The 24,094-nt window shown below is 40.9% G+C and overlaps 1 protein-coding gene across 1 annotated transcript; it reads left to right on the top strand.

The window, feature by feature from the left end:
* Positions 1–600: 600 nt before the first annotated feature.
* On the top strand, positions 601–23,698 carry LOC100497612 (SLAM family member 5). Its single transcript, XM_031892386.1, has 6 exons — positions 601–694; positions 6,313–6,630; positions 14,994–15,254; positions 16,367–16,477; positions 21,264–21,326; positions 22,881–23,698. The coding sequence occupies exons 1-5, from the start codon at positions 637–639 to the stop codon at positions 21,302–21,304; spliced, it is 789 nt and encodes a 262-aa protein (XP_031748246.1). The 5' UTR covers positions 601–636; the 3' UTR covers positions 21,305–21,326; positions 22,881–23,698.
* The last annotated feature ends 396 nt before the right edge of the window (positions 23,699–24,094 follow it).

The following is a 24,094-nucleotide window of genomic DNA, read 5'->3' as shown; positions in this document are numbered from 1 at the left end:
CAAATCTTTTTGGTTTGGCCAAATCCCCCAAAATTGGATTTAGTGCATCCCTGCTTGTAAGGTGGGGCACTCCCCTGTATACTATATACAGTGTGATTATTGGCCCCCAAGCACACTCTACACAGTGAAAGACACATACCCTAGGGTAGCTGTATGAAAGCAGTGCCCACTTTGTGTTTAACGTCCCAGAACACATAGCAGCATTATCGGGCAGGCTATAGAGTTATATTATTCCTTCTGGTGTGGGGCCCCCATGGGTGCAGGGCCCTATTGGGCCCAATAGTTTCAATTGGCCTATTGCCAGCCCTGTGTAAAGTAGTCTGCAATAAAGCTTAATCACAGGAGTTATTCTGCCTAAGAGTGCTCTTCTCAATTCTACATATTTCGGAGATTCACTAGACCTGCGTTCAGCAGCAGATCACGGGGCACCTGGAAAAAACCCGGCGCACCCCCCAGTCTGACCCTGCCTGTGTCCTAAATAGAACTGGACAAGAATAGAACAAAAATGGGTTGCATGTGTAACATTACTAGTGGGGGCTGATCTACAGCAAACAGCCGCTAAAGAGGAAGAGGAAGAGGAAACCCACTCTATAATTTCGGGCCATATCAGATGAGAGTGAGGCGCAGTGTGCAGACATGCCTTCGGGGTACCTTTTCTTCATCTTCATTCTCATACACATGTCGGTACCCAGATGTAAGTACCAGCTTTTGACTCTGACGCTTGAGCCTGATGGGTTGCAAATAACAGTACAGCTTAAAGGGCAGTTGCCTATAGATCCTATAGGGTGCCGGAGCCATTGATTCCTATCTAAAGACAGAGGTGCATGAAAGCCCCAAATGTATCGCTGGGTGTGACTGTTATAAAGTAAGGGTGCAGGCAGATAGTTCCGAGATGTTAAATGCGGGCTGGTCAGTAGATCTCTTTGCCAGGAAATGAATCGCTCGGCTGTCTTGCTGTGGCTTAACATGGCGTATATGTCTCTTTCTATGTTACAACATACTGTGAGAATGAAAGCACGGGCGACAGTTAAACAGGATGGGATCAGCTATATAATACAGGTATAGGACCTGTTATCCAGAATGCTACGGATAAGGGGTCTTTCTGTAATTTGGATCTCCATACCTTAAGTCAACTAAAAAATCAATAAAACATTAATTAAACCCAATAGGATTGTTAGCATCCAATAAGGGGTAATTATATCTTAGTTGGGATCAAGTACAGGTACTGTTTTATTATTACAGAGAAAAGGGAATCATTTAACCATTAAATAAACCCAATAGGGCTGTTCTGCCCCAATAAGGGGTAATTATATCTTAGTTGGGATCAAGTACAGGTACTTGTCACGATTACGCCACTTCAGACGCACGTGACTGTAGGCGGGGCTGTCTAGAGGGTCCCTTGCTCAGCCTCACACACCTGACACACAGGTCAGACTAGCGTCACAGCACCCCAAAGACCCACCAACGCTCACACACTCATGCACAACTTGCTGCCACCACTCTCATACTTCTTACACTGGCGATGAGAGATGCCAAGCACACTGGTAGAGAAAGGGTTAATGTAAAGAACCAACAGACACACTCTCCTTAACAGCAGTCACAGGGTTAATCAGCACACAGCATACAGAGGGCTAAGGCACACAACTCAGTTACACACTCGGAGGTTAGGTACGTTTTAGCGCATCAAGGACAAACTTATTAAATTTTATATTTAATATTATAAAAATTATAACAGTGCGAGTTAAAACAAGATGTTACAAAAAGTCCTATACTGTACCAAGCAAAGTCCTTCTAGTCCTGGAGGCAAGGGGAAACCACAGGATAAACTTCCAATAGAAATTGGTCCTCCAAGTATATCAGCGTATAGTCAGAGGAGCTGACTATTTATACCAGTTTGCAGGGGATCAGGTAACTGGACACTCCCCCCTCCCTCAGGAATGCAAGGGGCGGGGCCATTAGCAGGACACAGTGTGAGTTTTATGGCCTCCTGTGCATGGACTGAGTGTATGGGACTGGTCCAATGATACCAATGTCCATAACTCCTTGTGGGAACATAATAGAAGGATGAAATTAGATTCATCAATTCTAAATGATCCCACCAGTCCCATACAGACTAAACATCACTACTGTGTGACCTGCCCCTGCCCAGATACTCCTATCTGACAAACCGAGTACCCAAATCTAGTCATGTTTGGGCTTGTATGAACGGCCGTAGTAAATTACACATATACTCAGGTTTTGGTACCTTTAGTATAAATGGTATGGGTTCTGGGACAATAAATGTTTGTGAGGTTGGGTTATGGTGTGACCTCCACATCACCTATGATGGGTCAGTGTGAACTCTAATTCACCCCCATGTGGGCTTTCACTCCCCCACATGGCATGGCCCTTATCAGCCGGGGATTAGAGTGGGGCATTCCAGGATGTGAGGCCTTTACACATGGCTGGCTCCAGACCCTAGTGACCAGAGGCCTGGTTCGGGAAAGGATAAGGGCATAGATTAGTGTTTTAGCTGTTGCTTGTGAAAGAAAGGGGCGTATCTTGGCAATATTGCGGAGGAAAAAGCGGCAGGTTTTGGCAGTGTTATTAATATGGTTAGAGAAGGAGAGAGACTGGTCAAAGATAACCCCAAGGCAGCGTGCAGAATTTACAGGGTTGATGGTCATGCCATCAATAGTAATGGTGAAAGGAGGAGGAGGGCCAGGTTTGGGCGGGAAGACCATGAGCTCTGTTTTAGCTAGGTTAAGTTTGAGCTGGCGTCGGTTCATCCAGGAGGAGATAGCCAGGAGGCAGTTACCAATCTGGGTTTGAACATCAGCAGTTAGTGCAGGGGGGTCTAAATATATCTGGGTGCATCTGCATATAAGTGATATTTAAGACCAAAAGAAGAAATAAGGTCTCCTAGAGAGAGTGTACAGGGAGAACAGCAGGGGCCCAAGCACAGAGCCCTGAGGCACCCCCACACTAAGCGGAACTGGGGTAGAGGATTTGTTAGTAAGAGCGACAGAGAAGGAGCGGTTAGAGAGATAGGAAGAGAACCAGGATGCAGCCTGATCCCGGATACCCAGAGAATGGAGAATGTGCATAAGAATAGAATGGCCGACAGTATCAAAAGCAGAGGAAAGGTCTAGGAGAATGAGAACCGAGTAGCGTCCTTTGGCCTTGGCAGTCTGGAGATCATTTGCCTCTCTACATAAGGTGTCTCAGTGGAGTGCGCAGGCCATTAAATAAACCCAATAGGGCTGTTCTGCTCCCAATAAGGGGTAATTATATCTTAGTTGGGATCAAGTACAGGTACTGTTTTATTATTACAGAGAAAAGGGAATCATTTAACCATTAAATAAACCCAATAGGGCTGTTCTGCCCCCAATAAGGGGTAATTATATCTTAGTTGGGATCAAGTACAGGTACTGTTTTATTATTACAGAGAAAAGGGAATCATTTAACCATTAAATAAACCCAATAGGGCTGTTCTGCCCCCAATAAGGGGTAATTATATCTTAGTTGGGATCAAGTACAGGTACTGTTTTATTATTACAGAGAAAAGGGAATCATTTAACCATTAAATAAACCCAATAGGGCTGTTCTGCCCCAATAAGGGGTAATTATATCTTAGTTGGGATCAAGTACAGGTACTGTTTTATTATTACAGAGAAAAGGGAATCATTTAACCATGAAATAAACCCAATAGGGCTGTTCTGCCCCAATAAGGGGTAATTATATCTTAGTTGTGATCAAGTACAGGTACTGTTTTTTTATTACAGAGAAAAGGGAATAATTTAACCATGAAATAAACCCAATAGGGCTGTTCTGCCCCAATAAGGGGTAATTATATCTTAGTTGGGATCAAATACAGGTACTGTTTTATTATTACAGAGAAAAGGGAATCATTTAACCATTAAATAAACCCAATAGGGCCGTTCTGCCCCAATAAGGGGTAATTATATCTTAGTTGGGATCAAGTACAGGTACTGTTTTATTATTACAGAGAAAAGGGAATCATTTAACCATTAAATAAACCCAATAGGGCTGTTCTGCCCCAATAAGGGGTAATTATATCTTAGTTGGGATCAAGTACAGGTACTGTTTTATTATTACAAAGAAAAAGGAATTCAGTTTTAAAATTCTGAATTATTTGATTAAAATGGAGTCTATGGGAGACGGGCTTTCCGTAAATTGGAGCTTTCTGGATAATGGGTTTCCGGATAAGGCATCCCATACCTGTAATTGTTCTGCGCCTCTGAGGCTGAAGTCACATGAGCGACTTTGCAAATGATCTTTGTATTTTTAATGATTTCATTTAATGTCATTCAGCTACTGAGTCAGTACGGAGTTCTTCCACTCTCCTGCCATTGACAGTTTTAGTCTGGTCTAGACTCACTTATCTCTCGGCACCATATCAGCAAATCCCTTTGTGACTCGCAACCGTGCCCTTGAGTAAAAATCAAACTATTGACACATCTAAGGGATCTCCACCCAAAAAATTCTTAATTAAGTAATTAAGCCCTAAGGTAGCCAAGGCCTTGGTGATGCTGGGGATATTTGGGGTACAAAGGAAGTATCTAACTGTTCAATGCATCTACTGTTTCTGATTAGGAACCTCTGGCCCAAATCTGTTTGTGATGGTGAATGGTCACCAGTGTAACGGTGCAGTACCCTTGTGAGCAGCTGGAGTACGATATTACAGCCAAAAAGGGGTCTCACTCCCTAACGCTCCCAAACACCCATCTGTTTAAAGAAGCCTTTATAATGTGCTCCTGAATTAGCAGAACAGGGGGTACCTGGCATGTAAATGCCGAGCATGCAACATGCATCAGAGCGAAGGAATTTGGGCACGTGATTGTGCTCGGTGCTGCTACTGAGCTGAACTGAGCACTTTTGGTTTCACAGCTACTAACGTTTTCTCAGGGAGAACTTGTGATCTTCTGTGATGATGCTGAACTATGACTCCCTGCACCCACCCCATTTAAAAAGTTTATTTTGGTACTGTTAGCGAACATAGTGGTTAGAAAAAATAGCTAGAAGTAGGGGGTAGGTGGGCCGGGGGGGTTAATGAAGGGAGAGTTTTGTGAAACAGGAAGAGAATTAGCCTTGGTGCTATTTCTTGTGAGTCACGAAATGTATAGAGGGCAACAGTGAAATAAGGGAACTGAACATTGTGTAGACACACATTTTGTGTGTGGGTGGAGTAGAATGGAAATTAGTTTAGCTACACTTTCAAACAGCATAGGGAAGTGACTCATATGTTTTAGCCATGTACTTAAAGATCCCCTTGTTTGAGCTCTTTTGCCTGCTTTGAGGTGGGCCATATAGGGCTCATTTGATTGTTTGGCCCTAGGATGATACAGGGCATTGGGGGCGAGAACCATATCAACAAGCAGATAAGCTGCCAAGTCAGTCTTAATGATTCAAATGTGCCTGTGTAGGGCCGCCTTTAGTCTTACAAAGTGTCAGCTCTGTTCTGACATGACTATTGTGACTTATAAATATTATTTCCATTTGTAAAATAGATTCTAACTATCTTTATAACATAGGATTTATTCCCAGTGGCACAGATTTTATCAGAAACCCAAATATGAACAGTTTTTTGTGGATTCCTTATGTGTAGAGATCAAAATGTCTTAGCAGCACAATACTGAATTTTCACACCGCTCCAGAAATCAAAACGTTCATTTTGCCCCATATGTTGTTGAAGAGTACACATTCTAACGAATCCAAAATGGGTACAAATGTCTTTCTACTCAAAATGACTAAACTGAATAAGGTTTCTAAAACTCAATTCCATGCATTTTATAGCATCTTATCTCCCACATGCCATTAGGTAACAAAGCACCCTAAATATGAACATTCATGCCCTAGTATCGGATGTGTATCTGCCATCTAATCGCCAAAATCCAATAAAACCAAAGCAATAAATGTCTTAATCGTTTCACTCCAGCAAGCAATCCAGAGCTTGCCCCAGAGCTAATAGTGAATTGCCATAATTGAGGTGTTGGGAGGCTTTGTGATTGATTGGGGATGAGGCAACTAAAGTACACACCCCCTCATAACCAAATGGTGGGGTTATACTGAGGCATAGGAACGGTGATGGGCACATATCCCAAAGCAAAAAAGAAAATGGCAAATACATTTAGGTCTTGCTTTTATTCATCAGCTACAAAGTCAAATATACAAATGAGTGTCAGTGAAAGATACTTATCTCTTCTGTCTATATCAAATTTGTCCATTTGAAAGGTGTGAAATACTATATTTAACTGTAATTTTTCAAACTAAAAACAACTTGATCTTTTTTTTTTTTGTTTTTCTTATTAGCTGTGTTTTGTTCTAAACAATGTGGACCCTTAATAAAAATAGTCCAAGCTGAAAGAGGAGACGCCCTCCTACAGGTGAATGTGACGGGCACTAAAGACGTCTACTGGAACGTTATTTCCCAGGACAGAAGTTTTGCTAAAACAAAACCCAATGGAGAATTGGATATCCGAAATAATCACTACCAGGGGAGACTTCAGGGCTTAAATGATTCTTCCTTAGTTATAAGTAATCTAACCAGGAGGGACCAGGCTAACTACACCGCAGATATAAATGGAGATACATTGAAATGCAACCAACACTATTCTCTCTTGGTCTACAGTAAGTATTTTACAGAGGTACGGATTGGTTTGTGGGAAATTTTTATAATATTTGTTTTTACTCACCCTTCCTCTACCATTTGTACCTATTTTATTTTCTACCTACACTACCAAAACTGCCCTAAAAGGGTGCATTAGTTCCTTGGTCAGATTAATTAAGTGCCCCATAAACCTTAATTGTGCCAATACAGCAAATGTATATTATACATGGCATTGGTCCTATATTCATTCTGCCATTTGTTCAGAGGCATTAACATGGAACTGGTACTGTATTTATCCTACTGTGGGTTCTGGGGTATTATACATGGAATTGGCACTGTATTTATCCTGCTGTGGGTTCTGGGGTATTATACATGTATATGGCACTGTATTTATCCTGCTGTGGGTTCTGGGGTATTATACATGGAATTGGCACTGTATTTATCCTGCTATGTGTTCTGGGGTATTATACATGGAATTGGCACTGTATTTATCCTGCTGTGGGTTCTGGGGTATTATACATGGAATTGGCACTGTATTTATCCTTCTGTGGGTTCTGGGGTATTATACATGGAATTGGCACTGTATTTATCCTGCTGTGGGTTCTGGGGTATTATACATGGAATTGGCACTGTATTTATCCTGCTGTGGGTTCTGGGGTATTATACAGGCACTGTATTTATCCTGCTGTGTGTTCTGGGGTATTATATGAGGAATTGGCGCTGTATTTATCCTGCTGTGGGTTCTGGGATATTATACATGGAATTGGCACTGTACTTATCCTGCTGAGGGTTCTGGGGTATTATACATGGAATTGGCACTGTATTTATCCTGCTGTGTGTTCTGGGGTATTATACATGGAATTGGCACTGTATTTATCCTGCTGTGGGTTCTGGGGTATTATACAGGCACTGAATTTATCCTGCTGTGTGTTCTGGGGTATTATACGTGGAATTGGCGCTGTATTTATCCTGCTGTGGGTTCTGGGGTATTATACATGTATATGGCACTGTATTTATCCTGCTATGTGTTCTGGGGTATTATACATGGAATTGGCACTGTATTTATCCTGCTGTGGGTTCTGGGGTATTATACATGGAATTGGCACTGTATTTATCCTGCTGTGGGTTCTGGGGTATTATACATGTATATGGCACTGTATTTATCCTGCTATGTTTTCTGGGGTATTATACATGGAATTGGCACTGTATTTATCCTGCTGTGGGTTCTGGGGTATTATACATGGAATTGGCACTGTATTTATCCTGCTGTGGGTTCTGGGGTATTATATATGTATATGGCACTGTATTTATCCTGCTATGTGTTCTGGGGTATTATACATGGAATTGGCACTGTATATATCCTGCTGTGGGTTCTGGGGTATTATACATGGAATTGGCGCTGTATTTATCCTGCTGTGGGGTCTGGGGTATTATACATGGAATTGGTACTGTATTTATCCTGCTGTGGGTTCTGGGGTATTATACATGTATATGGCACTGAATTTATCCTGCTGTGGGTTCTGGGGTATTATACATGGAATTGGCACTGTATTTATCCTGCTGTGGGTTCTGGGGTATTATACATGGAATTGGCACTGTATTTATCCTGCTGTGGGTTCTGGGGTATTATACATGGAATTGGCACTGTATTTATCCTGCTGTGGGTTCTGGGGTATTATACATGTATATGGCACTGTATTTATCCTGCTGTGGGTTCTGGGGTATTATACATGGGATTGGCACTGTATTTATTCTGCTGTGGGTTCTGGGGTATTATACATGGAATTGGCACTGTATTTATCCTGCTGTGTGTTCTGGGGTATTATACATGGAATTGGCACTGTATTTATACTGCTGTGTGTCCTGGGGTATTATACATGGAATTGGCACTGTATTTATCCTGCTGTGGGTTCTGGGGTATTATACAGGCACTGTATTTATCCTGCTGTGTGTTCTGGGGTATTATATGAGGAATTGGCGCTGTATTTATCCTGCTGTGGGTTCTGGGGTATTATATATGGAATTGGCACTGTACTTATCCTGCTGAGGGTTCTGGTGTATTATACATGGAATTGGCACTGTATTTATCCTGCTGTGTGTTCTGGGGTATTATACATGGAATTGGCACTGTATTTATCCTGCTGTGGGTTCTGGGGTATTATACAGGCACTGAATTTATCCTGCTGTGTGTTCTGGGGTATTATACGTGGAATTGGCGCTGTATTTATCCTGCTGTGGGTTCTGGGGTATTATACATGGAATTGGCACTGTATTTATCCTGCTGTGGGTTCTGGGGTATTATACATGGAATTGGCACTGTATTTATCCTGCTGTGGGTTCTGGGGTATTATACATGGAACTGGCACTGTATTTATCCTGCTGTGGGTTCTGGGGTATTATACATGGAATTGGCACTGTATTTATCCTGCTGTGGGTTCTGGGGTATTATACATGGAATTGGCTCTGTATTTATCCTGCTGTGGGTTCTGGGGTATTATACATGGAATTGGCGCTGTATTTATCCTGCTGTGGGTTCTGGGGTATTATACATGGAATTGGCGCTGTATTTATCCTGCTGTGGGTTCTGGGGTATTATACATGGAATTGGCACTGTATTTATCCTGCTGTGGGTTCTGGGGTATTATACAGGCACTGAATTTATCCTGCTGTGTGTTCTGGGGTATTATACGTAGAATTGGCGCTGTATTTATCCTGCTGTGGGTTCTGGGGTATTATACATGGAATTGGCACTGTATTTATCCTGCTGTGGGTTCTGGGGTATTATACATGGAATTGGCACTGTATTTATCCTGCTGTGGGTTCTGGGGTATTATACATGGAATTGGCGCTGTATTTATCCCACTGTGGGTTCTGGGGTATTATACATGGAACTGGCACTGTATTTATCCTGCTGTGGGTTCTGGGGTATTATACATGGAATTGGCACTGTATTTATCCTGCTGTGGGTTCTGGGGTATTATACATGGAACTGGCACTGTATTTATCCTGCTGTGGGTTCTGGGGTATTATACAGGCACTGTATTTATCCTCAAAAGGTCTAGTGTGGTAAGTGCAATACCGTGTCCTCAGCGCTCTGTAGCTGATAGTGTTCAATAAATAAATAAATTAATTAGTAAATGAATCAGGTGATAAAGATGTGTGATCTTGCTGTTCCTCCTCAAGTCACCCCTTAGATTGGGTCCCAAACGTACGTAGAGAATTGTTATGGCTGGAGCGCATGTGAAAAATAAGAACAAAAAACAAATAAGGGTGTAATATTGTTAACACAAATAAAGGAGATAAAGAAACCTAGTCCCAAAGTGAATACGTGAAAGACTGGTTTACTTATGTATCACCAGGTGCTATAATATTTTATGCTCACCAGATGGCAATATTGAGTAGGCAAAAGAGATATCCAGAATCAACTTGCAGCCGTCTCCTCACATATAGGCACAAAATAGGAAAGAAAGCGGCAGATCCCAGCCACACTGAAGGGGGATGGGCACTTACCCCACGTTGTAGGACTGTATAAAAGGGGCCCCAAAAGGGCCATACTGTAAATACTCGAGAAAGTGTACCATCAGTACGCGAAACGCGTCGAGTTTTCTGAAAATCCAGTACATTATCTACACTTTGTAAGTAGATTATTTTATTTGGTTACTTTTAAATAAATGATTTGCACTATCTGCCGCTTTCTTTCCTATTTTGTGCCTATATGTGAGGAGACGGCTGAAAGTTGATTCTGGATATCTCTTTTGCCTACTCAATATTGCCATCTGGTGAGCATAAAATATTATAGCACCTGGTGATACATAAGTAAACCAGTCTTTCATGTATTCACTTTGGGACTTGGTTTCTTTATCTCCTTTATTTGTTTTAACAATATTACACCATTATTTGTTTTTTGTTATTATTTTTCACATGCGCTCCAGCCATAACAATTCTCACTGTATTTATCCTGCTGTGGGTTCTGGGGTATTATACATGGAATTGGCGCTGTATTTATCCTGCTGTGGGTTCTGGGGTATTATACATGGAATTGGCACTGTATTTATCCTGCTGTGGGTTCTGGGGTATTATACATGGAATTGGCACTGTATTTATCCTGCTGTGGGTTCTGGGGTATTATACATGGAATTGGCGCTGTATTTATCCTGCTGTGGGTTCTGGGGTATTATACATGGAATTGGCGCTGTATTTATCCTGCTGTGGGTTCTGGGGTATTATACATGGAATTGGCACTGTATTTATCCTGCTGTGGGTTCTGGGGTATTATACATGTATATGGCACTGTATTTATCCTGCTATGTTTTCTTGGGTATTATACATGGAATTGGCACTGTATTTATCCTGCTGTGGGTTCTGGGGTATTATACATGGAATTGGCACTGTATTTATCCTGCTGTGGGTTCTGGGGTATTATATATGTATATGGCACTGTATTTATCCTGCTATGTGTTCTGGGGTATTATACATGGAATTGGCACTGTATATATCCTGCTGTGGGTTCTGGGGTATTATACATGGAATTGGTGCTGTATTTATCCTGCTGTGGGGTCTGGGGTATTATACATGGAATTGGTACTGTATTTATCCTGCTGTGGGTTCTGGGGTATTATACATGGAATTGGCACTGTATTTATCCTGCTGTGGGGTCTGGGGTATTATACATGGAATTGGTACTGTATTTATCCTGCTGTGGGTTCTGGGGTATTATACATGGAATTGGTACTGTATTTATCCTGCTGTGGGTTCTGGGGTATTATACATGGAATTGGCACTGTATTTATCCCGCTGTGGGTTCTGGGGTATTATACATGGAATTGGCGCTGTATTTATCCTGCTGTGGGTTCTGGGGTATTATACATGTATATGGCACTGAATTTATCCTGCTGTGGGTTCTGGGGTATTATACATGGAATTGGCACTCTATTTATCCTGCTGTGGGTTCTGGGGTATTATACATGGAACTGGCACTGTATTTATCCTGCTGTGGGTTCTGGGGTATTATACAGGCACTGTATTTATCCTCAAAAGGTCTAGTGTGGTAAGTGCAATACCGTGTCCTCAGCGCTCTGTAGCTGATAGTGTTCAATAAATAAATAAATTAATTAGTAAATGAATCAGGTGATAAAGATGTGTGATCTTGCTGTTCCTCCTCAAGTCACCCCTTAGATTGGGTCCCAAACGTACGTAGAGAATTGTTATGGCTGGAGCGCATGTGAAAAATAAGAACAAAAAACAAATAAGGGTGTAATATTGTTAACACAAATAAAGGAGATAAAGAAACCTAGTCCCAAAGTGAATACGTGAAAGACTGGTTTACTTATGTATCACCAGGTGCTATAATATTTTATGCTCACCAGATGGCAATATTGAGTAGGCAAAAGAGATATCCAGAATCAACTTGCAGCCGTCTCCTCACATATAGGCACAAAATAGGAAAGAAAGCGGCAGATCCCAGCCACACTGAAGGGGGATGGGCACTTACCCCACGTTGTAGGACTGTATAAAAGGGGCCCCAAAAGGGCCATACTGTAAATACTCGAGAAAGTGTACCATCAGTACGCGAAACGCGTCGAGTTTTCTGAAAATCCAGTACATTATCTACACTTTGTAAGTAGATTATTTTATTTGGTTACTTTTAAATAAATGATTTGCACTATCTGCCGCTTTCTTTCCTATTTTGTGCCTATATGTGAGGAGACGGCTGAAAGTTGATTCTGGATATCTCTTTTGCCTACTCAATATTGCCATCTGGTGAGCATAAAATATTATAGCACCTGGTGATACATAAGTAAACCAGTCTTTCATGTATTCACTTTGGGACTTGGTTTCTTTATCTCCTTTATTTGTTTTAACAATATTACACCATTATTTGTTTTTTGTTATTATTTTTCACATGCGCTCCAGCCATAACAATTCTCACTGTATTTATCCTGCTGTGGGTTCTGGGGTATTATACATGGAATTGGCGCTGTATTTATCCTGCTGTGGGTTCTGGGGTATTATACATGGAATTGGCACTGTATTTATCCTGCTGTGGGTTCTGGGGTATTATACATGGAATTGGCACTGTATTTATCCTGCTGTGGGTTCTGGGGTATTATACATGGAATTGGCACTGTATTTATCCTGCTGTGGGTTCTGGGGTATTATACATGGAATTGGCGCTGTATTTATCCTGCTGTGGGTTCTGGGGTATTATACATGGAATTGGCGCTGTATTTATCCTGCTGTGGGTTCTGGGGTATTATACATGGAATTGGCACTGTATTTATCCTGCTGTGGGTTCTGGGGTATTATACATGTATATGGCACTGTATTTATCCTGCTATGTTTTCTGGGGTATTATACATGGAATTGGCACTGTATTTATCCTGCTGTGGGTTCTGGGGTATTATACATGGAATTGGCACTGTATTTATCCTGCTGTGGGTTCTGGGGTATTATATATGTATATGGCACTGTATTTATCCTGCTATGTGTTCTGGGGTATTATACATGGAATTGGCACTGTATATATCCTGCTGTGGGTTCTGGGGTATTATACATGGAATTGGTGCTGTATTTATCCTGCTGTGGGGTCTGGGGTATTATACATGGAATTGGTACTGTATTTATCCTGCTGTGGGTTCTGGGGTATTATACATGTATATGGCACTGAATTTATCCTGCTGTGGGTTCTGGGGTATTATACATGGAATTGGCACTGTATTTATCCTGCTGTGGGTTCTGGGGTATTATACATGGAATTGGCACTGTATTTATCCTGCTGTGGGTTCTGGGGTATTATACATGGAGTTGGCACTGTATTTATCCTGCTGTGGGTTCTGGGGTATTATACATGGAATTGGCGCTGTATTTATCCTGCTGTGTGTTCTGGGGTATTATACATGAAATTGGCACTGTATTTATCCTGCTGTGGGTTCTGGGGTATTATACATGGAATTGGCGCTGTATTTATCCTGCTGTGGGTTCTGGGGTATTATACATGGAATTGGCGCTGTATTTATCCTGCTGTGGGTTCTGGGGTATTATACATGAAATTGGCGCTGTATTTATCCTGCTGTGTGTTCTGGGGTATTATACATGGAATTGGCACTGTATTTATCCTGCTGTGGGTTCTGGGGTATTATACATGGAATTGGCACTGTATTTATCCTGCTGTGGGTTCTGGGGTATTATACATGGAATTGGCACTGTATTTATCCTGCTGTGGGTTCTGGGGTATTATACATGGAATTGGCGCTGTATTTATCCTGCTGTGTGTTCTGGGGTATTATACATGAAATTGGCACTGTATTTATCCTGCTGTGGGTTCTGGGGTATTATACATGGAATTGGCGCTGTATTTATCCTGCTGTGGGTTCTGGGGTATTATACATGGGATTGGCACTGTATTTATCCTGCTGTGGGTTCTGGGGTATTATACATGAAATTGGCACTGTATTTATCCTGCTGTGGGTTCTGGGGTATTATACATGGGATTGGCACTGTATTTATCCTTCTTGTGAGTTCTGGGGTATTATACATGGAATTGGCGCTGTATTTATCCTGCTGTGGGTTCTGGGGTATTATACATGGAATTGGCACTGTATTTGTCCTGCTTGTGGGTTCTGGGGTATTATACATGGAATTGGCACTGTATTTATCCTGCTGTGGGTTCTGGGGTATTATACATGGAATTTGCACTGTATTTATCCTGCTGTGGGTTCTGGGTATTATACATGGAATTGGCACTGTATTTATCCTGCTGTGGGTTCTGGGGTATTATACATGGGATTGGCACTGTATTTATCCTTCTTGTGAGTTCTGGGGTATTATACATGGAATTGGCGCTGTATTTATCCTGCTGTGGGTTCTGGGGTATTATACATGGAATTGGCACTGTATTTGTCCTGCTTGTGGGTTCTGGGGTATTATACATGGAATTGGCACTGTATTTATCCTGCTGTGGGTTCTGGGGTATTATACATGGAATTTGCACTGTATTTATCCTGCTGTGGGTTCTGGGTATTATACATGGAATTGGCACTGTATTTATCCTGCTGTGGGTTCTGGGGTATTATACATGGAATTGGCACTGTATTTATCTGCTGTGGGTTCTGGGGTATTATACATGGAATTGGCACTGTTTTTATCCTGCTGTGGGTTCTGGGGTATTATACATGGAACTGGCACTTGGGTTATTCCCAAGGAAGGCAGTTTTGGGTGCTTCTCTTCCTACTACTACACAGAGGCCTATCACCAGTCCCCATAAAAAGCAGAACTCATTGGGTCACAACACTTGTCGCTCTGCCAATTGCATCACTTACCCTTTCAAACTGAAATCAATATGAACTGACTCTCCTTTGTGTGCTTTGTTTGATTTGTCATGTAGAAGTACTAACGGGGAATGACATCCAGATTTCTAATGGATCCAGGGGAAATGAGACCTGTAATGTTACCTTGACCTGTGAAGTAAATCGATTGGTTGGAGAAGATGTAACTATAGCTTGGAATAAAACAAACATAGAATACTCCAAGGATCCCACTATTCATCTCTACAATGGGGAAGCAAATTCTACTTACAGCTGCATTGCCCAAAATCCCGTCAGCGCTGCCTACAGGAGCATAGAGCCATCAATATTCTGCCCAGAACGTAAGTTGATGTAGAGGCTCTTATCGGGGCTTCCATCTTCCTCCTGTTTCTAAGGTCTCCTGGTGGGCCCACACCACCCCCTTTCAACACTAATAGACTTATCTACCAATTTTTGAGTTTGTGCATTCCAGTTGGTGGCCATACACGTAGCAATTTTGATCTTTCATGCAACCATTGGTCACACAAAAGATCGTTCCCACCCTCCACTGACATTCAGGGTTGAATCGGCAGATATGGAGGTAGAAACAATAGAAATTCTACCTCCTTCTGCCGATTCATCCCTGAACATAGATTTTGCTCGGGCGCCTTCAATGGCGCCTGATCAAAATCTTTTAACCTGGCCGATCGACGAGTCAACCGATATCCGCGGCCTCTTCGAGCAGCCATACACTCACCGAATATCTCGTACGATATTATTGGTGTGTGTATGGCCGGCTTAAATCGAATAAACTTGCATATTGAATGGGCGCTTATTTGTTGGTAAGGAAAACTCGTTAGAACAAAAAACTTGAATATCTCAAATTTTTTTGCGTTTATGAGCTCTAAAAACTCGAATTTGAGAATATGGCTTAACTTTACCTATGACATCTCCCATTGACTTCTATAGAAACTTCTATAGAAACTCAAAAGCTTTTAGATGGTGAATTTTTACATTGGAGTTTTTGGGGTTTTTTCCCTTGATAAAAAGCAGACAATTGAGGAAAAATTCATATATAAATCACCCCCCTTATGTTGTTTTGAAGTTTACACTATATTAAAGGTAATGTTTTGTAATCATTTTGCTATTTATAAGCTTGTGCCCATGTACTTACTGTACGACAGGTCTCAGTTCTATGAAACTATATAGATGCAAAGTGCAAAAACATGTTTAATTGTTCTGTTTAATGCACTTTGCACCCCACCTTCCATGTTGTAAATGCCCCCTACTGACTATTTTTTCCTGGTTTTAATGAATCAGTTTTCCTTGTAAGCCCACAAGAGTTTGCTTGGCCAATCATTGAGGACCCCAATGATTTGCCAATTAATATTTATTTTATTTCTCGTTTGTAAACTTGCTTGATTATTCTTGATTGGGACCAGTAACTAATGTTACCTTTTAACTTGTTCTTTAGAGAAGAGAGAAACTCCAAGCAAAAGAAATAACAATCGTCATCATATATTTTGGATTCCTGTAGTTCTGATTTTGATTTTGTTGTTTGCCGTTGTAATTATACGTCGCTTGAGTAAGTATTCATTGTTGCTCAAATGGCACTTATTCTTTTTTTTCTTTTTGCGTGTGGATTTCATTTTGTTGTGAATAAAATATAGGATTTATATTCAGACTTGTAAATGGGAAATTGTCATCCTCAAGCAGATAATGATAAGAAGAAAGATCAAAAAAAGCAATCCATCCTCTAGGTTAGAGCATTGATTCAGGGCTTGCTTTAACCTGGGAGTAGGGGTGGATAGGAGCAGTGGCTGAAGGAAATGGAAGATTGAAGAAGACCATTCTCATATATGTGCGTGCACCGATGGCTGGGGTACTCCCCGCACTAGAAAGCTTTTACTGCAGAAAACAAACCCAACATAGATGCAGGGACCCAAAGAAGGACTTTTAATGTAGTGCTAGCCGTGGCCTGGAAATATACTAGCAGAGTAATGAGCCACTGAGGGAGCCACTCAACCACTACTGCTCCCTCTGCTCCTTTGTCATGTACAGAACTACAGTGGAGAAAGGTCTCCAAGCTGCCTCACTTGCAATCACCTTTGGTGTCCTACACCACACACTAAACTCCTTGTCTGGACCACAACTGCCCTTGCTGGCTGGCCTAGCTGCCTCTCATGTTTGAGATGAGCTCTACTGGCCTGACTATAGCCTGACTAGGCTCTAGCTAGCACCTAGCACGGAAAACCTTTTCCACATGAGCTGGCTCAGGAGGTCTATATTTCTACCGGATGTTTCCTGGCCAAAGAAAAAATTATTCTTTAACAACTTTCTGATATAAGTTCTCTGGGCCTGGGACCTCCCCTCTAGGGCAAAATCCCCTTCAGAGCCAACCTGAAGAGATGCTGCCACCTTCTGGACAAACCAAGCAATATGTAATCTATTTAAATGTTTTTTAAATCTTCTTACAAGTGACATTGTTACTTGCTAAGAGAGAGCATGACCAAATGTTGGGCACCAAATGGGATTACTCCAAAAAGTCATAGTTACAGAGATTGATCTGGATGGAGGGGGCAAGGAGATGCAACCTCCACAAGTTCACCACCCTGACCCTAGTTTAACTGAGAGTGACAATGATGACCACCTTTATTAACGGGGTCCCTTTCTTCTTTAGCAACTTTTTATGCTGTCTAGGCACCTCTCAAATAAATAATTTTACAATAAAAATAGGTTAATAAAAGGTAAAAATAATAGGTTCCTATGTATTGCCCTGTATTAGAGGTTGTTGGTTTTCTTGTTCAAACTCCCATGGAGGACCAGCCTTTGTACAGGGCCCCCCTTAGCTCATAGCATGTTTGTATGTATGTATATCTTTATTTATAAAGTGCTACTTATGTACGCAGCGCTGTACAGTAGAATACATTAATACAAACAGGGGATTATTAAGATAATAATAGATAAATACACAGTATAACAACAAATACAGATAAATACAAGATACAGTTGCAATAAGTTAAGATTCAAAGACACAAGAGGATGGAGGTCCCTGCCCCATAGAGCTTACAATCTATATGGGAGGGTAAGAGTCAAAGACACAAGAGGAAGGAGGTCCCTGCCCCGTAGAGCTTACAATCTAGATGGGAGGGTAAGAGTCAAAGGCACAAGAGGATGGAGGTCCCTCCCCCGTAGAGCTTACAATCTATATGGGAGGGTAAGAGTCAAAGGCACAAGAGGATGGAGGTCCCTCCCCCGTAGAGCTTACAATCTATATGGGAGGGTAAGAGTCAAAGGCACAAGAGGATGGAGGTCCCTGCCCCGTAGAGCTTACAATCTATATGGGAGGGTAAGAGTCAAAGGCACAAGAGGATGGAGGTCCCTGCCCCGTAGAGCTTACAATCTATATGGGAGGGTAAGAGTCAAAGACACAAGAGGATGGAGGTCCCTGCTCCATAGAGCTTACAATCTATATGGGAGGGTAAGAGTCAAAGACACAAGAGGATGGAGATCCCTGCCCCGTAGAGCTTACAATCTATATGGGAGGGTAAGAGACAAAGGCACAAGAGGATGGAGGTCCCTGCCCCGTAGAGCTTACAATCTATATGGGAGGGTAAGAGACAAAGGCACAAGAGGATGGAGGTCCCTGCCCCGTAGAGCTTACAATCTATATGGGAGGGTAAGAGTCAAAGACACAAGAGGATGGAGATCCCTGCCCCATAGAGCTTACAATCTAGATAAAATACATACATTGTATCAGTCATTTACCAAAAGTTTGAAGAATATCTAAGGGAGGAAATAAGTGTTGGACTAAAAATTCCATCCTAATTAGCCCAGCCACTTCTCCAGTACATCGCCCTAGGGAAGCCACCCCACAGTTTGGGAACCACGGGTCAGGCATAAGAGAATATAGGGGGTAGTGGCTTATCCAAAAACAGAAATATCGCTACGTAGCTCCACTACTGAGCCCTAAAATTTCTCCAATAATAGACTTCCAACCAAGCTTTACCCCTGTGAATTCATTCTAGATCAGTGCTGTCCAACTGGAGGCCCGCGGGCTTTAGAGTTACTTACTAATACTCTCTACAATGTGATGAGTACATGAGTGACCCTGAGACTTACTAGGCAACTTATGTCTTTAAGATTTCAATCTAGGGAATACTTTATGCTTCCTTTGGGTAGTGGTGTTGTCATTTTTAGGGTGCCTCTTTTGAAAACTATGGGGCCAATTCATTAAACCGATTTTTTTTTTAACTGAACAGGTTTTTGCCAGTACTCGATTTTTCTGATATTGGTTCTCTAAAAATTAGAGTTTTTCAAATATAACTACAGGTATAGGATCCCTTATCCAGAAACCCATTATCCAGAAAGCTCCAAATTACAGAAAGCCTGTCTCCCATAGACCCCATTTTAATCAAATAATTCAGAATTTTAGGGCAGAACAGCCCCATTGGGTTTATTTAATGGTTAAATGATTCCCTTTTCTCTGTAATAATAAAACAGTACCTGTACTTGATCCCAACTAAGAAATAATTACCCCTTATTGGGGGCAGAACAGCCCTATTGGGTTTATTTCATGGTTAAATGATTCCCTTTTCTCTGTAATAATAAAACAGTACCTGTACTTGATCCCAACTAAGATATAAATAATCCTTATTGGGGCAGAACAGCCCTATTGGGTTTATTTAATGGTTAAATGATTCCCTTTTCTCTGTAATAATAAAACAGTACCTGTACTTGATCCCAACTAAGATATAATTACCCCTTATTGGGGGCAGAACAGCCCTATTGGGTTTATTTAATGGTTAAATGATTCCCTTTTCTCTGTAATAATAAAACAGTACCTGTACTTGATCCCAACTAAGATATAATTACCCCTTATTGGGGCAGAACAGTCCTATTGGGTTTATTTAATGGTTAAATGATTCCCTTTTTCTCTGTAATAATAAAACAGTACCTGTACTTGATCCCAACTAAGATATAATTACCCCTTATTGGGGGCAGAACAGCCCTATTGGGTTTATTTAATGGTTAAATGATTCCCTTTTCTCTGTAATAATAAAACAGTACCTGTACTTGATCCCAACTAAGATATAATTACCCCTTATTGGGGGCACAACAGCCCTATTGGGTTTATTTCATGGTTAAATGATTCCCTTTTCTCTGTAATAATAAAACAGTACCTGTACTTGATCCCAACTAAGATATAATTACCCCTTATTGGGGGCACAACAGCCCTATTGGGTTTATTTCATGGTTAAATGATTCCCTTTTCTCTGTAATAATAAAACAGTACCTGTACTTAATCCCAACTAAGATATAATTACCCCTTATTGGGGCAGAACAGTCCTATTGGGTTTATTTAATGGTTAAATGATTCCCTTTTCTCTGTAATAATAAAACAGTACCTGTACTTGATCCCAACTAAGATATAATTACCCCTTATTGGGGGCAGAACAGCCCTATTGGGTTTATTTAATGGTTAAATGATCCCCTTTTCTCTGTAATAATAAAACAGTACCTGTACTTGATCCCAACTAAGATATAAATAATCCTTATTGGATGCAAAACAATCTTATTGGGTTTAATTAATGTTTTATTGATTTTTTAGTAGACTTAAGGTATGGAGATCCAAATTACGGAAAGACCCCTTATCCGGAATACCCTTGGTCCCAAGCATTCTGGATAATGGATCCTATACCTGTACCATAATTCGCGATTTATTAATGTTTACTTAACCTTTTTGTAAAAAAAAAAAAAATAGTCAGGTTTGATTTGTTGAGTACCAATGAGTCCTATGGAGGTTTAGAATAGTAGAGGAATAGAATAGTCAGTGACAGCCTGTCTTTGGCACATTTTCAAAGAGAAGTTTTGTTGTTTTCTGTTTCAGACAGTTTCAATAAGAATTGAATCCCCTCATTGTTTTTGTTTCACCCACTTTCAAGGGGAAGTTAATCCCCTCATTGTTTTTGTTTCACCCACTTTCAAGGGGAAGTTAATCCCATAGCTTTCTATTTCACCCAGCTTCAAGTGAAACTTAAACGCATTGTTTTCCAAGAATGCGTGCCAATGTTCATATAATGGCTGCTGGAGCAATTCCTGTATGAGGAGAAATAAACAGGATTCATAGAAATGAATGTCTGTTTAAAAATAAAAATTTTCAAAAGTTTGAACAATACTTTCAACTTGTGACATTCGTTTTTTTCAAATGTAAACTCGAAATTTCCATACAAATGATGTAAGCATTATCGTGACATTTTATAAATACAACAATGATCGAGTCTAATTGGAAGTCATACCATGTCGAGTTTATACGACTTTCCAGGCCAGAAAAAAAACGACTATTAATGTAATGTTTTGATTCTCCCCAGATATTGGCTCGTCGTTCTTTGGATTTTTTCAGGACGAGTAATTATTGAAAATTTGTAAAGAAGGTAAGCCTGCCCAGTGAAACAATAGAACATCCAGATTTTTATTTTGGCAGACCAATAAAGTTTGAGATGTGGCAACAGCCTTTTCCCATGGTTTTGAATTTGTGGTTCAGCATAAGAAAAGTCACATAGCCATTTGCTAAATTTTTCTTGAAGGTACTTTTCTAGGACTCTCATACACCTTTGCCAACCTGTACCTCCCTAATGTTGAGCAAATCAATGCACTTTCACATAAGGTTGGCCAATTGCTCATCTCTGCAGAAAGGAGATTATTTATTCTATATACAGGTATAGGACCCATTATCCAGAATGCTCGGGGCCAAGGGTATTCCAGATAAAGGGTCTTTCTGTAATTTGGATCTCCATGCCTTAAGTCTGCTAAAAAGAAAATTAATTAAGCCCAATAGGGCTGTCCTGCCCCCAATAAGGGGTAATTATATCTTAGTTGGGATCAAGTACAGGTACTGTTTTATTATTACAGAGAAAAGGGAATCATTTAACCATGAAATAAACCCAATAGGACTGTTTTGCCCCAATAAGGGGTAATTATATCTTAGTTGGGATCAAGTACAGGTACTGTTTTATTATTACAGAGAAAAGGGAATCATTTAACCATTAAATAAACCCAATAGGGCTGTTCTGCCCCCAATAAGGGGTAATTATATCTTAGTTGGGATCAAGTACAGGTACTGTTTTATTATTACAGAGAAAAGGGAATCATTTAACCATGAAATAAACCCAATAGGGCTGTTCTGCCCCAATAAGGGGTAATTATATCTTAGTTGGGATCAAGTACAGGTACTGTTTTATTATTACAGAGAAAAGGGAATCATTTAACCATTAAATAAACCCAATAGGGCTGTTCTGCCCCCAATAAGGGATAATTATATCTTAGTTGGGATCAAGTACAGGTACTGTTTTATTATTACAGAGAAAAGGGAATCATTTAACCATGAAATAAACCCAATAGGGCTGTTCTGCCCCCAATAAGGGGTAATTATATCTTAGTTGGGATCAAGTACAGGTACTGTTTTATTATTACAGAGAAAAGGGAATCATTTAACCATTAAATAAACCCAATAGGGCTGTTCTGCCCCCAATAAGGGATAATTATATCTTAGTTGGGATCAAGTACAGGTACTGTTTTATTATTACAGAGAAAAGGGAATCATTTAACCATGAAATAAACCCAATAGGGCTGTTCTGCCCCCAATAAGGGGTAATTATATCTTAGTTGGGATCAAGTACAGGTACTGTTTTATTATTACAGAGAAAAGGGAATCATTTAACCATGAAATAAACCCAATAGGGCTGTTCTGCCCCCAATAAGGGGTAATTATATCTTAGTTGGGATCAAGTACAGGTACTGTTTTATTATTACAGAGAAAAGGGACTAATTTAACCATGAAATAAACCCAATAGGGCTGTTTTGCCCCCCGATACCTGTACTACATTAGAAGCTCCAGCATCCCCATAAACATTCTATTTGATACGGTATAGGGCTACACCTTCTATTCTCAAATGCATAATAATTACTCTGGGTTTTTTTTCTTTTAGTTACACTGAAAACAGAAGATACAAAGGAAATTCTATAAATGTAAATTTGTGGAGAAATGTAGCTGAAGCTAAATTGGAATGGACGTGGTATGCTGAAAAAAATGGATGAAAATACCCCACAGAGGGCTGGAATTAAGGGGGTGGGGTTGCACATCCCTCATCTACTGATTGCTAATGGTGCGGTGGGCTGGGTTCCAGTGCATTGGGCAGCACCGGATCTACCGGATTGAAGATGGTGGTTATTCCTGGGTTCAATAAAGTGCACACAGTTGCGCTGGCGCCTAATGACACCGCCCATATCTATAGGTGCAAGCACAACTGTGTGCGTTTTTAGTGCATCAGACGCAACTGTGCCGAGGGCCAATCCATAAATGGCTCCAACCACACTGGAATTGAAGGGAAATGCTGTATTATGGGTGAATATCATGGCTAATTGAATCCAAAGCTGAACTTTGCAGCACAATGGACTTGTATTTGTACCTGAGCCCTAATGAGTATGTTAGAAGGGGAGTATCTGGCTGAATGGGCAGCAGGGCTGGCACCTCCTGGCTAGGTATACACAGTGCGGAGGTGGATTTAGGTAGGGAGAGAGGCTGCATCTTGTCAGATTGGGGCATTATATGTTTGTTATACAAACTGCTGCTTTAGGTTTATGCTAAACAACATGTTTGGCACAACTAGCTATTTGTAAGATATCTCACTTTGTTAAATTAAAAAGATTTGGCAGGTTTTATATTGCAAAGTCCCTTGTGTGCATTGTGGGGTGTTGGTGGGTTCAGGGTGGGCTTAAAGCCACCAAGGGGATGTACAGTATGGAGAAGTTGTATGTATGTATGTATAACTTTATTTATAAAGCGCAACAAGGGTACGCAGCACTGTACAATCTTACAATATACACAATTACACACAGGGAGGACAAGTAATATAATAAATACAATAAATATATAAATGTACAGGGAATAAGTGCCATGAGGTATGAGACACAGTAGGAAGGAGGTCCCTGCCCCGTAGAGCTTACAATCTAAGTGGTTGGGTAACATACAGGCACAAACTGGAAGGTAAGAGGCACCAGGTATGGGCATTTGCCCTTAAGCGCAGGACTGGGCAGAATAATGTTTTAGTGCCCCAGAAGGTACAGTCTGAGTTTTATCTTAAAGAGAGTGGGTGAGTGTTCCCTACGGAGGGATTCAGGGATAGAGTTCCAGAGGGAAGGA

This window comes from Xenopus tropicalis, chromosome 8, assembly GCF_000004195.4.
Source record: "Xenopus tropicalis strain Nigerian chromosome 8, UCB_Xtro_10.0, whole genome shotgun sequence".
NCBI classification, from domain to species: domain Eukaryota; kingdom Metazoa; phylum Chordata; class Amphibia; order Anura; family Pipidae; genus Xenopus; species Xenopus tropicalis.
The sequence above is the reverse complement of the archived record's forward strand: the minus strand, read 5'-3'. Positions and strand labels throughout refer to the sequence as shown.